Here is a 22,685-nt window from a genome sequence, read left to right on the forward strand (position 1 = left end):
CCAGTAGGAGAGACATTTACAGGAGCAAATTAATTGACCAAAAGCACTTAATTTACACATCAGAATTAAAATTAACTACTTGTAGATCACTAACAAGATGAAACAAAAGGATCAGATCATTATTATTGGACAAACCGCCCCTCATGTTGTCAACACGGTGTCTAATGTGTACAGTGACAAGAGACATTTAGCGCAATGATGTTATGTAATTTCAAAGCCTCTAAATTTTATTAGCGTTGCTGCCGAGAGTCTTGATATTCAATGCTTTTTAAGCTTTATTCTTTTGACGACTGTCGGTGTTAACAGACATTCAGAACAAACATTTCACAAGTGACTATTGCTATATTAAGCCTTTTTTCCATTTCGCAGTTTAGAGGATTACTGACTGACACATCAATTAGAACGCAACTCAAAAGAAGTTTCACAGCATAAAAAAGGAAAGTGAACACATCAAACCTTTAATTCCCTATTGCAACACCGCCACACTGTTCATGTGCATAAAGTAAAAAAGCTCAGTGGAGATGTTTCTGCCAGCCATCGCTCCACTCTCAAACTGGCACTCCTTTTTTCCACGCGATCATTTGAAACTCATAACTTCTGTCCACTTTGTCTCATGTTGTTGCTGCACTCATGTAGAGCACCGTATTGCTTTGTTTTCAGGCAGAATTATTATGAAATTACATTTTACAGCTCCAGTGCAAAAAGAAGATTGAGTCATAACACGATAGCTAAAGACCGGATCATTACAAAATAATCTGTCATACCTTTGTATTATTTTCAGACAAGCCTGAAACTGGTTGAGGTGTTTGTCAATAGCTGTAAACAGACAATAGAGTATATAAACCGTTATATCATTGTCTGATTCTGCTGCTCTTCTACAGTTTGTTTGAAATGTGTCTGTTATACAAGAACTTCTCTTTAGTTTTTTATAGATCTCACTGTTATTGAATCCGTCCATCTCCTGCTGTTTCAGAATCTTTTGTACAGCCCTCCTGAAAAGACAAGAAGACATTTCTCTGTGAATAAAACACAAATCTTTGGAAATATGCTGACCTGCACCCATGTTGGAAATCCACACTATGAGCTATATTATAGAACAAGAGCTGAGCAGCCAAAGAGGACTAGCTAGACGTCTGAGACAGCAACTAGCACAGCACATGTCCAATACCAGCTTCACTTCGGCTTCACTTCCTCTTTATCCCTCCTTCTCAAATGTAAACCTCTCCTTCTCTGTTCTTTCATCCCCTTCTCACCATACTTCTCCCGTTTCTGTCAACCCTTCCGCCCCACCTCCCCGCTGTCCTCTAAGTCTTTGCATGCATTTGCAACACACATACACACACCTTGCTTTAGGGTGAGCCTTTCACAACACAAATCTCAATTGCTTTTTCACGCAGTTGGTTGAGGACTGAGAGGCTTAAGGAGGGAGAGATAGACAGGATAAAGACAGAGAAAGAGAGATGAGAAAAAGAACTTAATCCCAGATTGATGGCTGCTAATAAAGTTTGATTATTACTGACAAGGCACTCTGGGTTTCTAATTGACACTTGTAATAGCCTGGGAGCCCAGACAGTGAAGTAAGGGGATAGGCAGAGATGGAGAGAGGCTTTTCTTTAGGCTCAGCAGGGTTGGAATAGCAGCACATCACAGTCCAAATGACAAAATGAAGGGAAACATTGTTGAACAGAATGAACTAAGGGCAAACCGACATTGAGACCGCTGCTGGTGATTTGTCAAGTTTGTCAGTAGATTGATCAACTTTTCAGACCTCTCTATAGACCTTCTTGAAAAGGTCTACAACATATCTACTGGGATTTTCCAACTATTTGGAACATTCTCAATGTGTTGCGTGTTGCCACTATTGACTATGAATATTAGGTGATGCATGCTTGCCATTGGGTAATTGACAGTCAATAGCCACATATCTCCACTAAAAGAATAGGAATATCGACCAGTTGACCAAGGTTTGTGTTTTAACATGTGCTTGTTGTTGTTACAGTGAGGACAACATGAAACATAGCTCTAGTTGGATGGCGCAATAGTCCTGCTCTGTGTTTACTGTGTTACAAGGAAACTGTTTGTTGACGTGTGAGTCGAAACATGTCTGCTAGCTTTGAAGTTCTTCCGTGTTTTGGTTTCTTTTGGTTTCAGAGAAGCTCCAGAGAAAGATCGAAGCAAATTCTGAAGTAGCTGCAGTAGGTGATATTGGAAAGAAGATAGTTGATTGTGATTCTCATTATCAGGTAGTCAAATACAAACACTTTGAGTTGGTGTAAGATTGCCTCTTGGTATTTAGACTGGACACTAACAACTAATCAATTAGCTGGGAATTAAACTCAATCAACTGTCTTTCCCCAAAATCGCCTACTGCACTTTTAAATGGGGCAAAAAAGATATTCCACAAGCATAGATCCTCTGTTTTCTTTATCACAGTGATACTGCAGGTTACCTGAGCTCTTTACCTTGTGGACTCAACTCTCAAATACATTTCAACTCAAGTTCCTGTGGAAATTTAACATTGATGCATCGGTCACTGTAAGCAGCTCATCTCAACTTTTTTCAAGGAGGAAAGAGTTTAAGACCCATTTCTCTCCCCTTTTTCACTCTGTCTATTGTTCTTATACACACATTGTTCAATATGTGTGTGTAAATACAATGTAAATGTGTTAAAACCAGGATTTCTGGAATGAGTATTTCCACATGGGGTACAAAGTGTGTCAATTATCCAAAGTATTGTCTTCAACATGTTCTATATTAGCTTTGTCACACTCTACATTTCTCTTCAAAGGATATTTGTGTCCTCGAGGCATAGCCACAAAGGGAAAAGTTTTACAGGGACTTTACAAACTCCAAACACAAGACAGTCCTGTCTGACTGTTTTCTTGTGTTTGTAACCTTTTACCTCTGAGGTCTCTGCTTACAATTCATCTTTACTGTGATGATGTGGGCACATGCACACAACCTACCCACACACTATTTTAGTGGTGTAATTAAAAGTAATCTATGAAATAGTACTAATAATGTAATATCACTTAAAGTGTGTTTTCCTACTAATAAAATGTAAAATTAGATCAGAAAATGAGAAATGAATGAATGAATGAAAGCTGCTTACAAAAGGGTTACTTCATCAAAGTTAACATTTCTCTCACTGCTAGTACTGTAGTATCTAGCCATACAGAATAAGGTTTTGTGCAAAAGGTTTTTTGATCTTTCCTCTGACATGTAGGGTAAGCATTGAAAAATACTTTGTTTGAACATTGTCACAGTGTCATCTCTTTCCAGAAACAGTCACTCCCGTACATTGGCTAATCCACAGAGCCCATTGTCAACAGTTCTCATATTGACATGTGTTCCTACTGCTGACATGTTAGCTTGCATCATCTTACTTGTTCCAATCGCTGCGTGATTTTTTATGGTGTCACAAGACAAAGCGGACAGATGTTGGGGCTGAGAGTTCACATCTAACTGTGTTGGTTCAAAAAACACCTCCATGCAGTGATGGGGCTGCAAGGTGCTCTGGATAAAAACTTCTACCAGATGTGATGTTTGAAGTTCTGCTAAAATCTGTAACCATGCGCCTCTCTCTCTCTCTCTCTCTCTCTCTCTCTCATTTTCTCTTACATTTTCTCAGGTTCAGAAATGGTCGAGGCTCAGTGTCAGAGGTTTGAAGTGAGGAGCGCAGATGGAGAGAGAGTTTTGTTTTCTGCAGATGAAGAGGAGATCAGCATCGGCACCGAGAAACTCCGAGTCACAGGTACAACACATAGTATAACACATATTGTATACAAACACAAAATCACCAATATGGCTTTTTTCACTGTTTTCAAAGGTTGCGTGGGAGTTTAGACCTCTAGTAGCCTCTGTGAGGCAGGTTTTGTATGAATGGGTCCCTGTTTTGTTTATCCTTTACATTACACTGTTCCGCTTATCTACATGTGGTGGTAAAAAGAAAAATGAATTGTTGTAAACAATTCAGGATTTAATATACTTTATTTAAAAAATTGCAGATGTTTTATGAGTACACATTCAGCATATTTATTACAGTTCAGGGATACACTCAATGTGTTTTGGTGAGTAATATTGCATGTAAACATAACTTTTTTTGTTCACGAGAAAAGTCCACAAGACCCCTTAAATATTAAGTATGTTTAATAATTCCCCTTTTTTGCAGTCCAGATTAATTTGTTAGGAGCTCCATAAGACAAAGTGTGACAGCTTCATTGTCTGATACCCAGAATGCTGTTCTCAATTGAAATTTATTTTGCATCCACATATCTGACATACTCTATAATTATAACATGGACACTTGTTTCTGCCTGAATTGTAATTAAAAGGGCAGTATCAAAAAGGGTAAAAGAGACTGATCAATGAGCGGTCTGAGTAAAGCCAGGTGAGTGTAATCGCAGAGAAAAAAAGACAAAGCAATTTCAGAGAAATAAGAAGAAAAACTAAGAAGCGAGATGGGAAAATGATCCTTTGGTGAACTGTTTTTCTCTTTCGCATTTATTCATTCTCTCTCATTAAATGAGAGTGAGAAAATCAGGTGGAAGTGTGTGCGTGCATGTGTCTCTGTGTGTGCACATCCCTATTTGCTTGTATAAATAAGTCAGTAGCTCTATTATTTTATATTTTAGAAACACACAAAATATGCATTTACACAAACACACAATTTCAACTTTCAAGGTAAACCACACAACAACAAAATACATACACACACACACACAGGCCTGGATAATTGACGGGTCCATTAGAGGCACGCTGAGGGAATGTTGCCATCAGTTAGTGTTTGACGGAGGTGACAGATGAGAGGCTGAACAGTGAAACGAATGCAGCACAATCGCTTCAGCTCATGCACAGTGGAGTCATGCTATAGTGCTGTTAATTTTTCAGGGTTATAATTTTTTTAAATTTAAGATGAACAGTGTCTTCACACATTGCTGCCCTCTGCAGTAGCGAGACGTGTACAGCAAAGCCTGCATAGCTAATGTGGCAGTTTGCATGTGAGCCTGCTGTTTGTGAGAATCAGCCAATGGAAGCCAGTGCCATGGCAGCTAGTGAGGTGATACTAGTGGGCTTGATTTCCATGTCTGAAAATATAAACCCAGTGTGAATTATGTTGGTTCCAATGCCCTGGCTCTGTTTTGAAAACACTTCATGGTTATTATGAACCATGACAAGTGCCACCCAACAAGTTGACAAGCTGATGAAGATTTTTAATGTGCACTCATGAGACTAACACAGACCGCTGTAATTATAGCGATGAAACCAAAAGTAGTCAGAAGCTGTTGCAAACATGGCCTATGGGTTGACAAAGTGAGAACATTATTGTATAGAGTTGCAATCACACACTGTCATCTTCACCACGGCTGACAGAACTTTATTATTTTGTGCAGTTGCACAGACACAGATATGTGCAGTGCTCAAAAGACCACGGAATAAACAGACTTTAGTTTTTTTGGAGATATAACTGCACCCGTTTGGCAGCCCAGTCGCCAGGATATAATGTTAGCAGTTACCGTTTCTTCAAACCGCAGATAAGTCCACGGTTGACATTTGTACAGCAAACGTGGCATCTTGTGTTCATAGTGAATACTAATTAGCTGGCTGTCCCATCAGGAGTTGGACGGGGCAGTGGTGGAGCTATTACATGATTACATGCCACCGAGGTCACACCAGTAGATATTAGTAGATATTCTGAGCGTTTTTGCGGCATCAAAAGCGGGTGCTTGTTTTTAATGAGACCTGCGGAAATTTCTAGCTATGTGCCATTTTTTCATGGGAAACCAGACAATTTCCATCCCTGAAACAGGTATTTTAAGCCAAACCATGATGTTTTCCTTACCCTAAGCAAGTTTTTGTGCTTAAACCTAAACAGTGCATAAGCACAGTGTTGTGACAAGAGAGAAATAGACAGATGTTAAGTTGCAACATAACGAAATGTTTAGTTTGAACTTGTCTGTGGTTTTGTAGAAACATACATAGCAAACATTTATTCTGGTGATTGGGTTGTTTTTGGAGACACAGTCTTCATCCTTCCTCAGGTCATCCCAAACTTGGCATGTGCTGCTTTAGTTTTCCAACAATTTAATTAGCTGTTTGTTGTCTTTGGGCCTGCCAATGGGCAAAGTTGCCTTGCGCAGTATTAAATTTGCAGCAGTGCTGACCTTCCATCATGCTTTATTCAGTCTCAGCTGGAGCCATGACCAGCACTTTCCCCAAGCATCTGTTCCGGGCTGCAGGCTAAAGCAGAGGTGCTTGCTGTATACAGGGGGTTAAAGACAGCATTATATCAGAGCCAACATCTTCTATAGCACAGTTATGCTCAAACTGCATGCAACTATTTTGCATTAGTAACATATGGTTTAGGGGGCAATGTAATGCCACCTGGGTGACATTTTTATGAGCATATCAGAAACAGACACTGAACATAAGGAATCAGCATAACTACTTGAAGCGACTTTACACCACCCAGCTCCCCGTCCTCCGCATTTTCATACTACTCCCAACATGTTAACAGTTGCTACTGGAAATAATGTTGATTTTGAACATAATTTGTATGACACATGGAAGATCTGAGTACTGTGTTATGCATTTTAAGTGTCTGCCTCAGCTCCAAGAACAGAGGTATGATGCAATATCGTGCAGGCTTTCACACAAAAGCTGTTTTCTGTTCTTGCTTTTTATCCACTCTACAGGGAACGAGGGCGTGGTGTTCAGCCATTCTGTAGAGACTTCACATGTGAGGGCAGAGCCTTTTCAGGACCTAAAGTAAGTCCTCTAAATTATTTGGTGTTGGCGTGTGTCTCTGTGTGTGCGTGCGTGCGTGTGTGTGTTTATCAGACAAGCAGTCTGGCACTCCGTCACCCGAAAACTTCCCCTTTTGTGTTAATATTTTAGTTGTGGTAGAATATTTATGATGTGTGTGTTCTTGTGAATAATTACTAAGATAGTAACACCACAAATAACAATTTAGGGAAAAATGTGTTATGTAAAAGTTTAAGCTGCGGAATTTGCTAACTAGCTGGGCCTGTGGTACAGTGTGCTTCGCACTTATAGTCAGTTCACTGCAGACAGAGGTACGCTGGTGATTGGCAGTCTGACAGGACCAACTTAGGGAACAAAACCCCTCTGGGCTACAGTGAACAAGGGTCATGCTGTTACCACTGACACATGCACTTGAACACATGTAGTGCAGGAGGTTTTGCTCAGTTTCTCCTATTTACATTTGGATTTACCTGAATTCTATGAAAAACACAGTTGGCATCGGACCAAGGGGTTTGAAACTGGTGTGAGCTAATGAGGGTGGGGTCTTTTTTAAGATGATAACTGATGGACGGTTTGGATTTATCTTTTATTTTTTAGAAAAAAAACAGTATGAAACTGATGACTTTTCACCAAAGGCAGCTCCTCATTAACGCTTACATAGTGCAGGTTTCCTCACGTCAGTAATACGTCTACAATAAAAACCACACAAGCTGGTGATTCTCCTGTTACTGCATTAGGATGGACATAGGCACCATCTCTGGGCGGGCACTGGGTTTATGCCTCTCTCATCTTGAAATGCTGTGGTAAAATTTGGCTGTTTTGTAGAGGCCAGGATAGAGCTTAGCTTATTAAAGCGTATATATTATACTTAATTATTATTCTTAATTTAAGATGTCATGATGAAGCACAGAGGTTGATGTTGTTGCTCTGAACCTATGTGTTACCGGCTGAACCTCGTAGATAGCCTTGTGTATGACGTAGTCAAGCACGTTGTTGTAGCAAGTAAGGGAGTAGGTTTTGGGGAGAAGTACTGTACCAGCACGTTGCTGCAGCCACAGAAAAGTGCTGAGAGTACTTTAGTCAGATGTAAAGTGTCTCGATAAGAAAGGAGGTGGAAAAAATGTATTTTTTCATGCAACATTACTGCAGTGTCTTCCTGCATTATTCACAGCAGAGCTGGTTCAGTCTTAAAGGGTGGTTTCCAGGTACAAGACACGTTGAAGTTATAATCAGAGATCTCCGATTATGGTTTGGAGCTGTGGATCTAGAAATGTACTCTACCCGCGATGAAGCTACTTGGACAAAACTGCTTGGTTCGCCTGCGGAGTGCATGCACAACTGGACAACTGAATGTACTTAATGGAAAAAGCGGTGTGATCATGCTTTGTGCTGAAAAGTTGAGAATATTTCATCTGTCCCTTCCTGCAAAGCTGCAGCCAAACTCAGTTGGAACATGCAGAGAGTCTCCTCACACACATGACGTCACCTAACATGAGGCTACATACATTTCTTGCAGCGAATACCCCAATGTTTAACCGGCACGATAAGGATGGACCACACCAGCTAAATGTCTTCTCCTCATCCCCTCTACTGAAGGCACATATGCCATACTAATGTCCCAGCCTCATTCGGGGATTATCAGACAGTGTTTAGCTGAAGTGGCATTTGGCCAGGGAGGAGCACATAAGCAGGGAGGAATGAAGGGAATGAGATGGAGCTGGAGAGAGAAACAGAGGGGGAGTTGAAGAAGAGATGAGGCATGGTGGAAACAATGACGTGTGGAATACTCTGTACAAGACAAAAAGTAGAGAAGACAGAAACCGATATAACTGACTGGATAGAGGGAGAAGAAGCAGGGCTGAGGTAGGAGTGATGATGAGGACAATCAGAAGATAGAAGAAAAAGAAGACAGGGGGCAGAGAAGGGTGACGGGGGGGAAAGGTTCAGGAGGAGGGGACAGAAGTTGGCGTATAGACGAATAGATTAAATCGAACTGGCTCCTGCAGGGAGATTGAGTTGTAGCAGCAGCAGATAATAGCATACAGCAAAAATATGAATGCACTCAGGGTGTGCAAAATAGCTAATGTTCCTTTCTATTGAGGCACTTGTAAAATATGAAGTTTAAAAAATTGAACCAAACTTTAGGGCCATTTGTTAAAGCGGAACTTTACCGATTTTCAACCAGCTTCATATCACTTCAGTTTTTATATATATGCAAATGAGCATAATTCTCTCCATTTTGCACACACAGCCCCCCGACATCTGACAGATGACATGAAACGTGTCATCTGTCACAAAATGTGTCATCGGTCGGATTTTAGGTCTGTTGTATCAACTACAGATTGTTGTTTCTCATTTTATATACATGCATCCATGGACACAAAGAGTATAGTCAGATTGAGATAGAGTCAGCGCTCTCTCTGTCTCTGGTATTGAGTTAAGGGCGTCTTGTCAAACTCCAATCAAACTGTCAAACTATACCTCTGCCCTTTTTCTCTATTTTCTGCAGCATAGACAGACCAGTTTTATCCAAGGGCCATATTTCCAGCAGAGAAAAACTTCTTTAACTCAAAAAGTTGCATTATTTCTTAAAAATGAAGCAGTGAATATGGTCGGATAATGTTTGGTAGGCTGACGATGCCTCATGGCATGCCAGCCATGATCAATTTTTAAATCTGAGGAATTGTGAAACAATGCTGGGGGCTTAATGCTCTTCTTAAGCCTTTAATTTCTTCATTCAATAATTGAATCATTTTGCATTAAAGCTTGGCAGCTGCACCATCAGTGGCTTCTTTTTCTCTAAAGCATTCACAGACACCTTAATAGAGTCTTGTGAAGCTAATATCCTTTTCATTTTGTTGCAGTGAGTAAATTGCTTGCTCTAGTTGATGCTGAAATTTAGCTCATTCAAGTGGCTGTTTGTCTTAGTTAGAATTGTCTGAACCGAGGCCCTCCTTCCATTCATGTCATTTTGTGAGTTTTGCTTGAGTTCACATTATCTTTAATCTCATCCCCCATGTTTTTTTTTATTAGATTTAGCTAGCTCAATGAGTCCAAAAGGGGAAGACTGAGGGGTGCCCCAGTTGCTCAGTGATCCTAGATTGTCAAAAAATGGATCGCCAAATCCTTGGTGTGAATACCGCCTGGGGTCTTTGTCAAATGTCCAATTCTCTCTTTCCCAATAATCCCTTTCTCTTCTGACTTCATAATTCCAAGCAATAACCTTTGAAGAAATAGAAAAGAAAAATGTGTCAGACATAAAAAAGGTTCAGAAACAGAGAGAAAATGAAGTAACTTGGACACAGAGACAAAAGACAGCAACGCAAAAATGAGTAGTAGGGGAGTAGTAAAGGGGAATAGAATAGCATGCTGAGGGATCAAAGGAGACAAGAGGGGGGAGGCACACTGAGGAGTGGGTGAACTGGAAAGAGTTAGTTGAAAGAAAGCGCAAAGTGATAGAGGGAGGCGTGGGGTTAGGTTGGGAAGGAGAGATACAGAGAGTAGGAGGAGTAAGAACATTGGGTCAATGGACGGGTCAGTGCAGATAAGCAAGGCGATGAAACCTGTGGTGAAGGCCTAAGGAGAAGAAAAAAAAAGAAGAAGAAGCACTGTTAAAAGATTCAACACAGCAAATCCAAATCAGGTTGTTTTATAACTTATTCATCATTTTTAACAGATTTAATGTCATCTACACATTTGTGGAGTGACGTGAAACAAATTATCGCTGTTAAAAACCACTTAATGCATCGATTCGTCTGAATTGACCCTGTTGACATGAACAAGACTCTCGCCTCTTCACATGAATCCAAAATTAATATTACTTTCATTCAACCATCAGAAAATACATCCACGTAAACATCATACATCTATAAACACATGCATTAACTCGTACAATTAAACAATTGCTGTGAAACATAACATAAAAGTACTGACACTGAAGGCACTCATTAAGTAAAACTCAGTCATTGAAGTGCCCACAATTACACACACAAAGTTAAAATGCACATTAAAACAGACATTTATGGCATGCATGAAGTGAGGCCACTTATCCTGACACACGATATTGTCAGTGCAACAATATGAATATATCACAAAACAGGAAGAGACACACATAGCACTGACGTCTCCACTGCATCACAGACTGCAGGGTTAATTTAAACCATAGAAAAATAACACTGATAAAAAGGCGATTACATGCTTGAAATACTTCCCCCTCTCTGTCATCAGTCATTAGCTGTTAAATGGTAGGGAAAGAAACTGAAGCGTAGTCATCATCAGAATGATATTTTTTTTCAGTTTTCGATTGAGGTGTATTCAATATGAATAGATATTTCACGCTGCTAGTAAGAATTGTATCAAAACCAAAAGAAAAAGCAAGTTCTCATGCACTTTTTTCACCCCAGATTTAAACCAGTTTCTAGTTGTATCGTTCTATCGTCCTATCTGTCTTTTTTCGCGTGATATCTTTGTCCCCATCTCTCCACTTCCTAACTCTCTCTTGCTGACTAACGCTCTGGTTCACATTCACACTTTCGTCTTTTCTCGTTCTCATTCTGTCTAGACCTTCCCACATGTGCATTCCTTCTTCCTGCCCCTATCTCCCCCTCTTTTTCTGTCTCGTTATGAAAAGTAGAGCGTTATGCAGTGAAGGTAAATGGGACATGTAATGAGCGGATTGAAGTCCATTTAAAGCTAATGATCTATCTTACAGTTTAACAGTAAGCGAGGGAGGGAGGAAAAGAGGGAAACAAAGAAAGATAGATGGTACGCACGTTACATGATAAAGTACGGGTCAAGAGATTCATGTCAAGAAAGATACTGCATTGGTCAATCTGCAGCTTACATATACACTACATTATATACATAATATAGTAGAAAATAAAGTAGTTTTTTTTTACATTTTATTGTCAGTTGTAGTCATTTGGCTTCATTGTTTACTTTGGACAAAATGAACAATGCGACAGACTGAAAGGAGTAAATAAAAGATTGACTCAGACACTTATCAAGTTATATTAGGCAAACAGAAACATGATTGCAAGTGGAATGTGGGGAACAAAATCTTGACAAGTTTAAGGATCAAACATTTCTGTTGTTCGGCTCCATAATCCTATCAAAATAAGAGTACTGCACTACCAACTGCAGCCTAATCAAATATGGCAGCATTTGTATTTGCATTCCCTCTGTGTGGCTGGGCCAAAGTAGAATTAACTAAGCAGTCTCCAAGTCATGTAATGTGCCAGTCACAGTGACCACAGTGGGATGCAGCTGAGATTTCTATCAGCATCGTTTAAAATTCTTCACGAGCCTGGATAGCAGACGTGACTGAAGCTAAAGAGACATGAATGCACAACACACGGTGCTAAATCTGGGTTATGCTAGTAGCACAGAAATAAAATGCTCAGCAGTCTACTTTCCAGAGAACACTCCAGGAACGTTATGCCGTGCCTTTTCAAAGCTGCTGGTGTGATGCCACTGTAAGCCGTGTTCACACTATTCTACCTTTTTTCAAACTGCTTTTCCACTTTAAAGCGTACGGGTAGCGGCCGGGAGGCAGACAGAAAGCAGTCGCTTTGGAAAAAAAGTGCTGTGCCTGGCATCTTTTTGAACAGCGCAGTTCAACATCTTAGAGAGGCATTCATGACAGTCACTGACGGAATCACATGAAAGAAGAAGCAGGGATTGACAATACATAGGCAGCCGATAACAACCACAACAAACAGAGTGTAAATGGAGGAAGTAGCTGTAGAAAAGTTGGTGGTGGATGTTTGTGGAGCCCATGAGCCACAAGTTTCTTAATTTTTTTTTTTCGGTTGTAGCTTGTACCGTTTACTGATAGAAGAAGCAAGTCACTGTGATAACAAAACTCCTTTTTATTATCAGCACAAGATGCAGCTGAGGCAGCATTTTAACTACAAAAACAGTTTGAGTGCAGCATTAGGTAGACAGGAAATGCAAGGTGCACAGTATTTACCAGACATATAAAATGCAAAAATGGGAGACAGATTGTCCAAGAAGATTACTTTACTTCATTTTCAGTCTCAGTTAGGTTTGGACGATATGACTGTGAATTGACAAAAACCCAGACATCAACATTTGGTTAATTTATCTATTTATTGATTAATGAGTATCTATTTTCTTATGAGGTGCTTTTGAGCAAGTGCAATCTACTTCTATATTATTGGAGAGAGGACAGAAATCTTTACGGCCGATATCTACAAAAATCCAAATAAATAGTACTACAGATTATGTGGTAAACTGTCCCGTTAACCAGTGTCTTGGTTCAAAATTAAATTATAGCAGCTGGTAAACGTGTAAATGAAGTGGGCATATTTCTTCCTCACTGTACCATGTATCTCACATCATTGACATCTGTAACTCATTATCAGTTAGTCATTTTGCATTTAGACCAAGAGTAGGCAGCAAAACAATACAACAGGCGTCAGGCTTCAGCATACTGGTGAAGGATCAAAAATGAATGGACAAGCTTTAGTGTTTCAGGTCTGCTGATAAAAATACACTGCACAGTAGTTTGTACTCATTTGAAGCAGGATTGTAAAACTTCAGCTGTGCCAAAGCAGTTGTCTGTATGAAATAAATGGGCTGCCAGTGTTTTTCCATGCTGTGCTATTGTTGGTCTGATCTCAGCCTTAATCGAACCATCACTCAGCCCTGAGTGACATCAGTGAAGATCAAGAGCATGTTGTGACTAAATCAAAGACAAAGTGAGCCATAAAGAGATTGTCAAAAATGTTGTCAGTTATCTTTGAGGTACATCCTAACCTGTGATAGTTGAGTGCTTCCATGATTGTGTGTGTGCGTGTGTGATTCAATATTTATCGTCAGAGTATAAACTTTGATTTGAGTTGTTTCTTGTATTTTCTCCTAGATTGACAGTATTATTTAATATAAATTGCTTACACCTCTACCTTTTTTATTCATTTGACAGTTTAACGTCCTCAAATTTGATTTTCTGACAACTTCTCACTTGGATTTGACTATTCCATGGAGATGATAAAGTACAACTTTCTTTGTTGGTGTTTGACATTATCATTTTTGTTCAGGTAGACATATTTTTTTGTCCCCACATTTTGAGAAAAGAGCGAGAGTGCTGAGAGGAGGGGAAAGAGTCACACTGAAATACACTTGAGATATGGTTAGAAAATGAGAATGTGTTCGTGTTTAACATGTACAATGTTTGTGGAAAAATTTGTAAGTAAACACTGACAGCAAAAAGCAAAGTTAGATTGACAGTGAGGCAGCAAAACAGCCTTGATGGAGCTCCAATCTGCATTCTTTTAATTTAAATCCCATTTCAGTTTTATCAGGGTCTTAATCCCCAAGGTTCTTCCTTTTGTGCCCATATTTGGTGTTTTGGCACTGTATTTCCCGAGGGTTGAGCGATAGAGCAGTATATTTCTCCTAATGACGCTGTACAACCCAGATTCCAAAAGACGCTGTGTCAAACATAAATACAACCAAATGTAATAATTTACTCATCCTTTTTTGCCATATACTCAATTGAAAACAGTATAAAGACTATATCTAATGTTTTACCTTATCAACATTGTTTTTTTGTAAATATCTGCTTATTTTGAATTTGATGACAGTAACGTGTTTCAAACAAGTTGAGACAGAGGCATTAAAAGAATCAGAAAGTTGGGAATTTTCAGAAAACACCTGTCTGGACACCAGTCATTTTCAAGTAAGGATGGGGCAAGGTTTAACACTTTGGGAAACACATGGCTGTATAAAGGATATAACTACATGGGCTACATGGGTAAAAAAACGTTATTATGAGCACCCCAAGATATATAGACCATTTACAGTACTACATTTGGTGTATATCCAAACTGAATCATCTTCCTGTTTGAGTTGGTAACCTTCATATTTCACAACAAAGGTATGACTGAAGGTCATCTCATGCGTATGCTCATTCTGTATGCTTAGGTCATCAAAAGTTCAGAAAACGGAAAGGTCAAAGGGTTAACAAAGTCTGTGTGTCCACATAACTTTTTTTCTGTTATAGTATAGCAGTCACCTTGACCACAACGCGCATAATCCAGCATAATCCAGCAGGCAACTGGTCTGTGCCTTAGGGGCAGTACTGCTACCAAATACAACTGCAAGGAAAAGCAATATTTTGACAGAGTCACGAAAATCAATCAACAATTAACTGAGCAAAAAAGTTTGAGGAGTCTGACACAGCAACACCACGCTGATGCTAGTGGACATTGGGTTACCTCGGGTCTCTAACTTCATCTGATGCTTGGCTCGACAGCAGAGAGAAACAAGCTGCTGCACGGTCAATATCTCCCATTTCTATCCACTCTTTCATCCTCTTATCCCTCCCACTGTGACTTCTTCTCCTCTATCCAAGTCCTGGGGTCATGAGAAGGCTCCCCGGGGAGAGTCAGCCCTAACACAGGCAAGGGCATCGGAGAGGGATTTGTGCTCTGTGCCCCTTCCCCCTAGCCCTCGGTCTATTTCCATGTATCTATCCTTCCATCCGAGAAAGTTAAAGAGGACTGCAGAGGAACACAGAGCCCTGTCAGACTCAGGGGCATGGGAAAGGATTTTATTTAGAAAGGGTAGAATACAGTCGGATAAAAAGTGGGCTTGGGTTAACAAGTAAGGACAGTAAGATATGGAGCCAGATATAACATTTCAAACGTGCAGATCATGCTGTACAAATCTTTATTATAGGTATAATATTATTCACTGTAGTTTCATGTGATATCTGAAAACAAGATACAAAGTTTGTTTATTCATCAATCTACAACACAAGGTTGTACAATGAAATGCTAGTTGTAGTACCTTTATGCCTATATCTAAAACAGAAATTATATAAATAGATAAAATACCTTACAGTATGTGTTTAAAGTAAGTGTGGAGGATGAATTGAGAAGTCTCAGCCTTGAGAATGAAGCTTCTCTGTAGTCTAGTGGTAGCAGCAGCAGATACTTGTGTATCTCTTGCCAGACGGCAGGGTGAACAGGCTTTGGCCTGGTCGGGTGATGTGTTCTTGTATTATTTTGGCCGCTTTTAACGATATTCCAGAATTTAACAACACATCCGCATTAGGGCCCGACCCATATGGATTTTTTGGGGCCAACGCCAATACCGATATTAGGGAGTAAAAAATTGTGATAACCCATATATTGGCCGATTAAACAATAAAAAAAAAATATGAAAAAAAAATATCTAGAAACAAACGACTTCTTTTTTGATCCCTTAAATATAGTTCAAACACTTGTGACAAAGATATGGATTGAAGGAAGAACATTTTACTTTTTTAGAATAATTTTATTGTCAAAAATTAGTGCAGGAACTTTTCTTTATTGTTTATAATAATAATAATCATTATTAATAATAATAATAATTATTATTAGTACAAATATGTCTAAAGTTACATGGGGCATTTTCAAACTCAGACCTACCTCCTCCTCCTACCAGGATGGAGTTGTGTGATACCCAGGACAAGTTCTCTGTGATGTTGATTTCTAGGATCCTAAAACCTGCTTCACGTAAGCAGACAGGGTTGTGTGTCCTTTTTTTCCTAAAATCAACATAAGCACCTTGTTTTTGTTGACATTGAGCAGCAGGTTGTTCTCTGAGTGCCACCATGACAGATTGTTAATCTCCTGGTTTTGTTTTGGTGTAGTTTGCAGCCATACACCAAGTTTTATTGATATACCTTGAAAATTATCAAATGTAAGAATTTACCCATTTAAGCCATCACATAAGGTTTAGTTCACAGGAAGTCATAAAAAAAAGATTTGTCTGATTAAATACTGACTTGTGTAACCTGTCAGCTACACATTGTATTATGCAGGGTACTTTATAGCAAACCTGTTTTAGTTTCATTATAAAATGGGGGTTTAGGGACTGTGAGTGCTTCAACCGATGGTCCCTAAACCCCAGTGTACCGCAGAATCACTAGATCAAACCCCATAACTGGCTAGGGAGAACTGCTCTATCCATCCATCCTTTCCCAAGTGGAAAACACCCAACGCAGAGCAATGAGAGTAATTTATAAGACTGAGAAAAGTGTTTAACCCTCCCTCTCCCTCAACAACTGCTCCCTCAGGGTGTTACTCTTAATGAGAATGTGTTTTTATTTCACTTTTATGGCTTTCATTTTATTTTTCCGTTGCTTTTTCTTGCCATCTGTGCTCAAGACTTTTGCATAGGGAGTTCAAAACCTCACAGAGTCAAAGGTGAATTTGTACTTTTTCTCTGCTTTACCCTCAACAACATGTTTCATTCCAGCTTAAACCAGATCCCATGGTGAGGTCAACCTCTGAAAGCAGCTTTGGCTGAGGCAGTTGCTCTGTCTTCGTCCCTTTGTTCTTTCCTTCTCATTGTCTAATCTGGTGGGTTTTAATCCCTATCCTGAGGGAGGCTACTGGTTTTTCTTAGTGGGCAGGTAATTAATTGATTAATCTTATTCACCTTGTGTCTCTGGTGTAAACAGCAACTGACTGAATTGTAAGAATGATAGCCAACACTGAGAGAGATCCACTTCTGTAAACAAAATGAAGGGCTCCCTGCTCTGCTCTCATTTCCACCATTTATCTCTCCCCACCAACAAGTAAAAGACTGACCTCTATGTGTAAATTAAAGCTTTTCGAGAGAACTGCGCTCTTATTCTGCCTTCGTTCCATCCATTTCTTCCATCTAACTGTACATTGTCCTCGTCTTCCTGCCCTGTTTTATAATGAATGAGCAGCTGTAGTTTTATGATTTTAAGTTGGGACCAAAAGTTGTTTTACGTGTTTCTCTGTAGTAGGTTTATAAATGACAAGAGCACTAATAGGACTTAATGGCCCTTGGTCCTTGGGGTACTTCCAATTTAACCCAATTACAGAGTGTAAAATTTTACGAGTCCTTGAAGTAGGGATTCGGGAAATGATTCACCCTGTGGCCCCTGTCTTCCTCCCCTCCCTCACCCACACATCCAACAGTTCGCTCAACTCTGAACAAGTTTCGAAACAACTAAGGATGACATTGAGGTCAGAAAATAGCTTTAATTACTTAATTTTCTTGTTGTCGTGAAAAAATATTTTCACAGCATTTCCGCTTGAACAGACTAAAAACCAGTGGGTACAGACAAAAACGAGTAAAAACTAAGTGATTCTAAGCACACGGCATGCTCATTATCTTGAATACTTAAATGACCCAAAGTCAGAGGATTAACAAATAACTCAGTGTCTTGAACCTCGTATTAGAGAAGTACACTTGACACTAACATTTTAATTGAGGTTACAATCCTCAAATGCCTCGTAGAAACAACAATGTGATCTGAATTAGGCCCACTTCCCACGCAAAATTTGAAGTCTCGAGTCTCAAAGCGGAGTTGATTTAACCAGGTTTTCGTGCGAGCAGCCAGATGGAGGAGCACGGTGTGGAATAGCAAAGCACACCACCTAATTAGCTAAAAAAGAAAAAGAAAAAATAAAGAGAGTGAGCCCGCCCCTAGCTGTTTTTTGATTAAAAAGTCGGGGTTTGTGTCAAAGTAATTGGAAATCATTAAAATTTAGAATGAGCCACAATCTCTTTGAACTGTGCCTTTGGGAACAGCTTGTCTTCACACTAGAGTTCCCATTAAAGAATTGTAGTTCACTTGAATGATAGTTTTTGAACAATGCCTGTTTTTTTATGCTTAGGGTCAACTTGATACGATACAGGGATTGATTGCAAGTTTGACAGAAAAAATACCTGTTTTCGTCTTGTCTGTGCCTCTCCTCTTCACCCCTTTCATGTTTTGAACGGTAATCACCACTGGCAGTGCTGTCTTTAGAGAAAATTTAGAGAGTGCTATTTGTCTACCACGATTTTCTATCACACCTCGAAATTGTCACACATCAGGTAAACCAAAGCTCATACACTTTCCTATAATTTGCTGTCCTGCAATTGGATTTTGGAGGCATCCAACACCTCCCTTTTCCTTGGTACAACAAGGACAATCAGCCCTGCCCTGCTCTGTTCTGTCTCTTATTGATTAGACACACAGGGAAATCAGTGAGAACAAAGAGAGAGAGGGAAGGCAAGCCGAATAACAAGCGAGCACGGTTATGGGAACGATCCATAATGTATCTGAATTTCTGTGTGTGTTTTGTGTATTTGCTGGAGTGTCATGTTCTACAAATGGAAGCAGTACTTTTTCCCAGTTGTGGACATTTGAAATTAAGTGTGTTGAATTTTAAGGAGACAAGCTGATCTGATAATGATGTGACTTGTGGGGATGTCCTGATAGTAGTCGGTTACCGAGCATCCCGATATGATATCTATATTTTTCTATAAAATACAGCTGTGCTCTACATAACTGGGGTACAACTTATTAAATCCAAATGAGTTAACACCCTTGACAATTTATTATCTACATTACTCGCCTGCTTTTCAGTTTTTCTTTAATAGTTGTGATTGTCAGGAAATTTTATTTCTCTTTATATTAAAGCGTATGATCTGGAAAAGCTCTGTGTGAAAAGTGTAATGGGGTAGCTGCTGTCGGCCACTTGCCTGGAGATTAGGATTTGCATCTTGAGTTAAGATCATGAATGGATTATGGTTGTGATTGAACACTAACAGACACATCCTGGCTCTTGCTTTTATGTCACTGTTGACTTTTTCTGTGTTTGAAGCAACAAAATGTAACTCCCTGGAGAAAGATAATCGATTGTTGAGTCTCACCCTCAGATCATCAAAATACTGACACTGGCAGCTTTGGTCAGACACCAAACCAAATCACCAGCAGATTCCACCGAGCATGTCTGCGTCGCATCACGGCTACGATCAGCTCCGACAGCGGTGTCCAGCTATGTCGGCCATAACGCAACACAGACGTGCCTAGTTCTTGACAAGGCTTATGTTCCAGAAGCGCTCTGCTTCACGGAGAATACACGCTGAGTCTATTTTTGACAGAAGCGGACCACAGCCGTGTCAAGCTGCGCAGAGCAGATCGGGCCAGGCAGGTAGCCGCATGGAGGATGGAACAAAACAGTGTTGCACACGTGAGGTTGCCAAGATGTTACTAGTGGGATCAAGGGGGTTAGTATTAGAAGATCTTGGGATGAGAATCAACAAACAACTTTCCAGGAAGTCACATTTTCCTGGAGATCCTCATGCATGTTCTTCTCAGGTGTAATTTGATCTGACGATTGAAGTCAGCCAGGAGTCTAAAATGTATTAACTTTAGTGGAAGTAAGTGTGCTATAGTGCAGAATGCTCGCTGTTATCAGTATGTGCAACACTCACCATGTGAATGTAGATGTCTCCTTTCTCCTCTTCTATGTAACAGACTGCTCCCACAAGTCATTGCTTCTTATTAGAGTGATTTTTGTTTATTTAATCAGTTGACAGAGCTATGGAGTAGCGCCTCAGTAAACTGTAGACATTGTTGTTCTGTCATTGTTTGTCTTTGTTGATTGTTGTTTATATTTGTTGGTTATTGTTTGTCAACTACTGTTTATCTCTGGATGCTGTTGTACACATCTTGAGGGGGAATATGTGAAAACAACAACGCCCACTAAATATTCAACAGTCTCACCATATTGCCATGCATCTGTTCCTTGTGTTGATTTCAGTGTGTGTGAGTCTGTGTGTACTGTGTTTGCGAGTGTGTATATGTGTAAGCTCAGCTCCCGTGTGTTTCCGTGTGTGGGTTGCAAAGATAGACGGCTGTTAATATCAGATTTTGCGACAGAGCCAAATGTTCCACTGTGGATAAAGACTATTACAAATGGCTGGAGGCTGTTTTGGCTAGACACTGAAATCACAGCAGATAAATAATGTTAGAAAACGCAGAACTCACATACACATAAATACACAGACACACTCGCAGATATTCAAACACCTTGTATGCATCCACACACTCGCTCCTAATCCACACAAAGCAACAAGCAGCAGTATTGTGCTGCGGAAAATCTGACTCTGTGGGATAAATTTAAGGCTGGAAAGTGAAAAGATAGAGAATATGCAGTAAAGCACACTGACAAAGGACAGCTTCTGTAAATTCCATCTGACCAGTAGCTGTACAAATATACAAATATGCTACAAAACTTGTTATTGGTAATACATTTCAAGTATTCTGTGCTGCTGGTCCCTCTGATAATGATTAAGGCATGGCGCTGTTCATCAGAGCCATGTATTTATGTATATACACCTGCTGACTCAGGAGTAATTCTGTAGTTTGAGCAATAGGGTAATTAGTGTGGATTGTAAATATTTAATTAATTATTTTTTTCCACGTATTTTACTCTGTTTTTTTTTTGATAAAACAAGCTTTGAATGAAATCTTCAATAAAACAAACAAATGACTCAGCATAGGTTATAGAGATCTTTGTGTTTGACCTGCTGGACCAATTTGGAACTAAATCTTGGTACCTTACTGCTGTGGATGAACTCATAATCATAATCAGTGGATTAATTGTGAAAATAATTTTAATAACAATTATTCAATGGAAAATTTACATATTTCTGACACTGGTTTAAGACCAATATTTAAATGAAAGACATTACCAGTGACAAGTGTGCAGAGAGGATGTGTTTTCAGTCGTTGGTGGCTAGACACTCTGGTAGACATGATGACAAACTATAAACTTGCAAGCAACGGGATGTTACTCCAAGACAAATTGACAGTGTTTTTATTGCCTTTTTTTTTTCTTGCTGTTTTCCCTTGGATCTCAGTGTGTTTATGTGGATTTTACTCCAACTTGCTTTATTTCTGACACTGTGGATCTCACCAGCTGTCGATCATCACAGTTTCCAATTTGTCGATGTGTTTTTTCTTTTGTTAATTTGATTTCCAATTTGCTGTTGTTCTCTCCTATTTGTTGTTTTGTTTTCTGTTTTGTTCATTTAATTTGATTGATTTGCACTTCAGGGCAACTGTAATCTCAACAGTAACTTGTATTAACAGACTAGTATGAACACAAGTACAACCACAACAGAATGTAGTAAAATTACTGGCCTATTAAGTCTTTCCCATTACCTATTTCAATATTATTCCTTCATTTTTAGAATTTGTGAAAAGGCTCATTTTAGATTTGATCAATTAATATTCAGTCTTATTGATAGATTGTACAACTTCTTGTAAGAAATCTCTAAAGCTCAATATCCAGGTTACTTTGTCAAAGGTCATATTTTTGTAGGGATGAGATTACAGAGTGAGAGAGTGAAGATAGAGAAAATCCAGCCTTGAGGCGGGGACGAGGAGGAGGAAACACTGATACGATGACTATGGGAGGACATGCAATGAGGCAGAGAAAGAGAGCTCAGGCTTTCTTTTCACACTCCCAACACACTCTCATTCTACTTCCTCACTTTTCTCTTCGCCATCCTCTTTCTCTTCCCTTCTCTTTTTGTCCACTAGGGGGATGATATGACCTACCCTGTTTTGTCTACCTTCATGTATGTGTCTATTGTTTTTTTCTTTCATCCTTCTCTCGCGTCCCGGGTACTTTCTTTTGACTACCGTCTTCTTCCTCTCCTGCTCTTTTTTTTTTTTTTTTTACAAGCATTCATTTCTCAATCACACATAGTATCTTTCTTTGATCATGTCTGAATAAAACCTAAAAGAATGATGCATCTTTCCACTCATATTCACTACAGTCAAAGCTCAGAATTAGAAATTACGGTCACATATAGTCACGTCTCTCTGCGCCTCTTGAAAGATGTAGAAGATGAAGTTGAACTTTCTTCAAACACACTTTCTCCTCATTAATTAGACTTGGGCCAGTGCTCACTTGTCCCTAAAAATCACAGATTTATTCATGTGCATGTTTCACCCTTCAAAAAACTTAAAAGACTTAAAATTAGTTTTCAACCCAAATCGTGGTTGCATGTTTTTTTACAATCACTGAATGTAAGGTGACACAAATCCAAAAAGTAATGTTTCGTGTTGTTGATTAACAGCGTGTTAC

General features: G+C 39.4%; 1 protein-coding gene across 4 annotated transcripts in view; it reads left to right on the forward strand.

Moving 5' to 3' along the window:
* LOC311272887 (zeta-sarcoglycan-like) overlaps positions 1–22,685 on the forward strand; it is a 335,957-nt gene that overhangs the window by 284,134 nt on the left and 29,138 nt on the right. For all 4 annotated transcript variants that reach the window (XM_084379627.1, XM_084379626.1, XM_084379628.1 and 1 more), the window contains 2 exons: positions 3,632–3,754; positions 6,696–6,768. In XM_084379627.1, the coding sequence (XP_084235753.1) occupies positions 3,632–3,754; positions 6,696–6,768 (196 nt within the window). The remainder of the gene's footprint in view (positions 1–3,631; positions 3,755–6,695; positions 6,769–22,685) is intronic.

Source organism: Pagrus pagrus (assembly GCF_965226575.1).
Source record: "Pagrus pagrus genome assembly, chromosome: 2".
NCBI lineage: Eukaryota > Metazoa > Chordata > Actinopteri > Spariformes > Sparidae > Pagrus > Pagrus pagrus.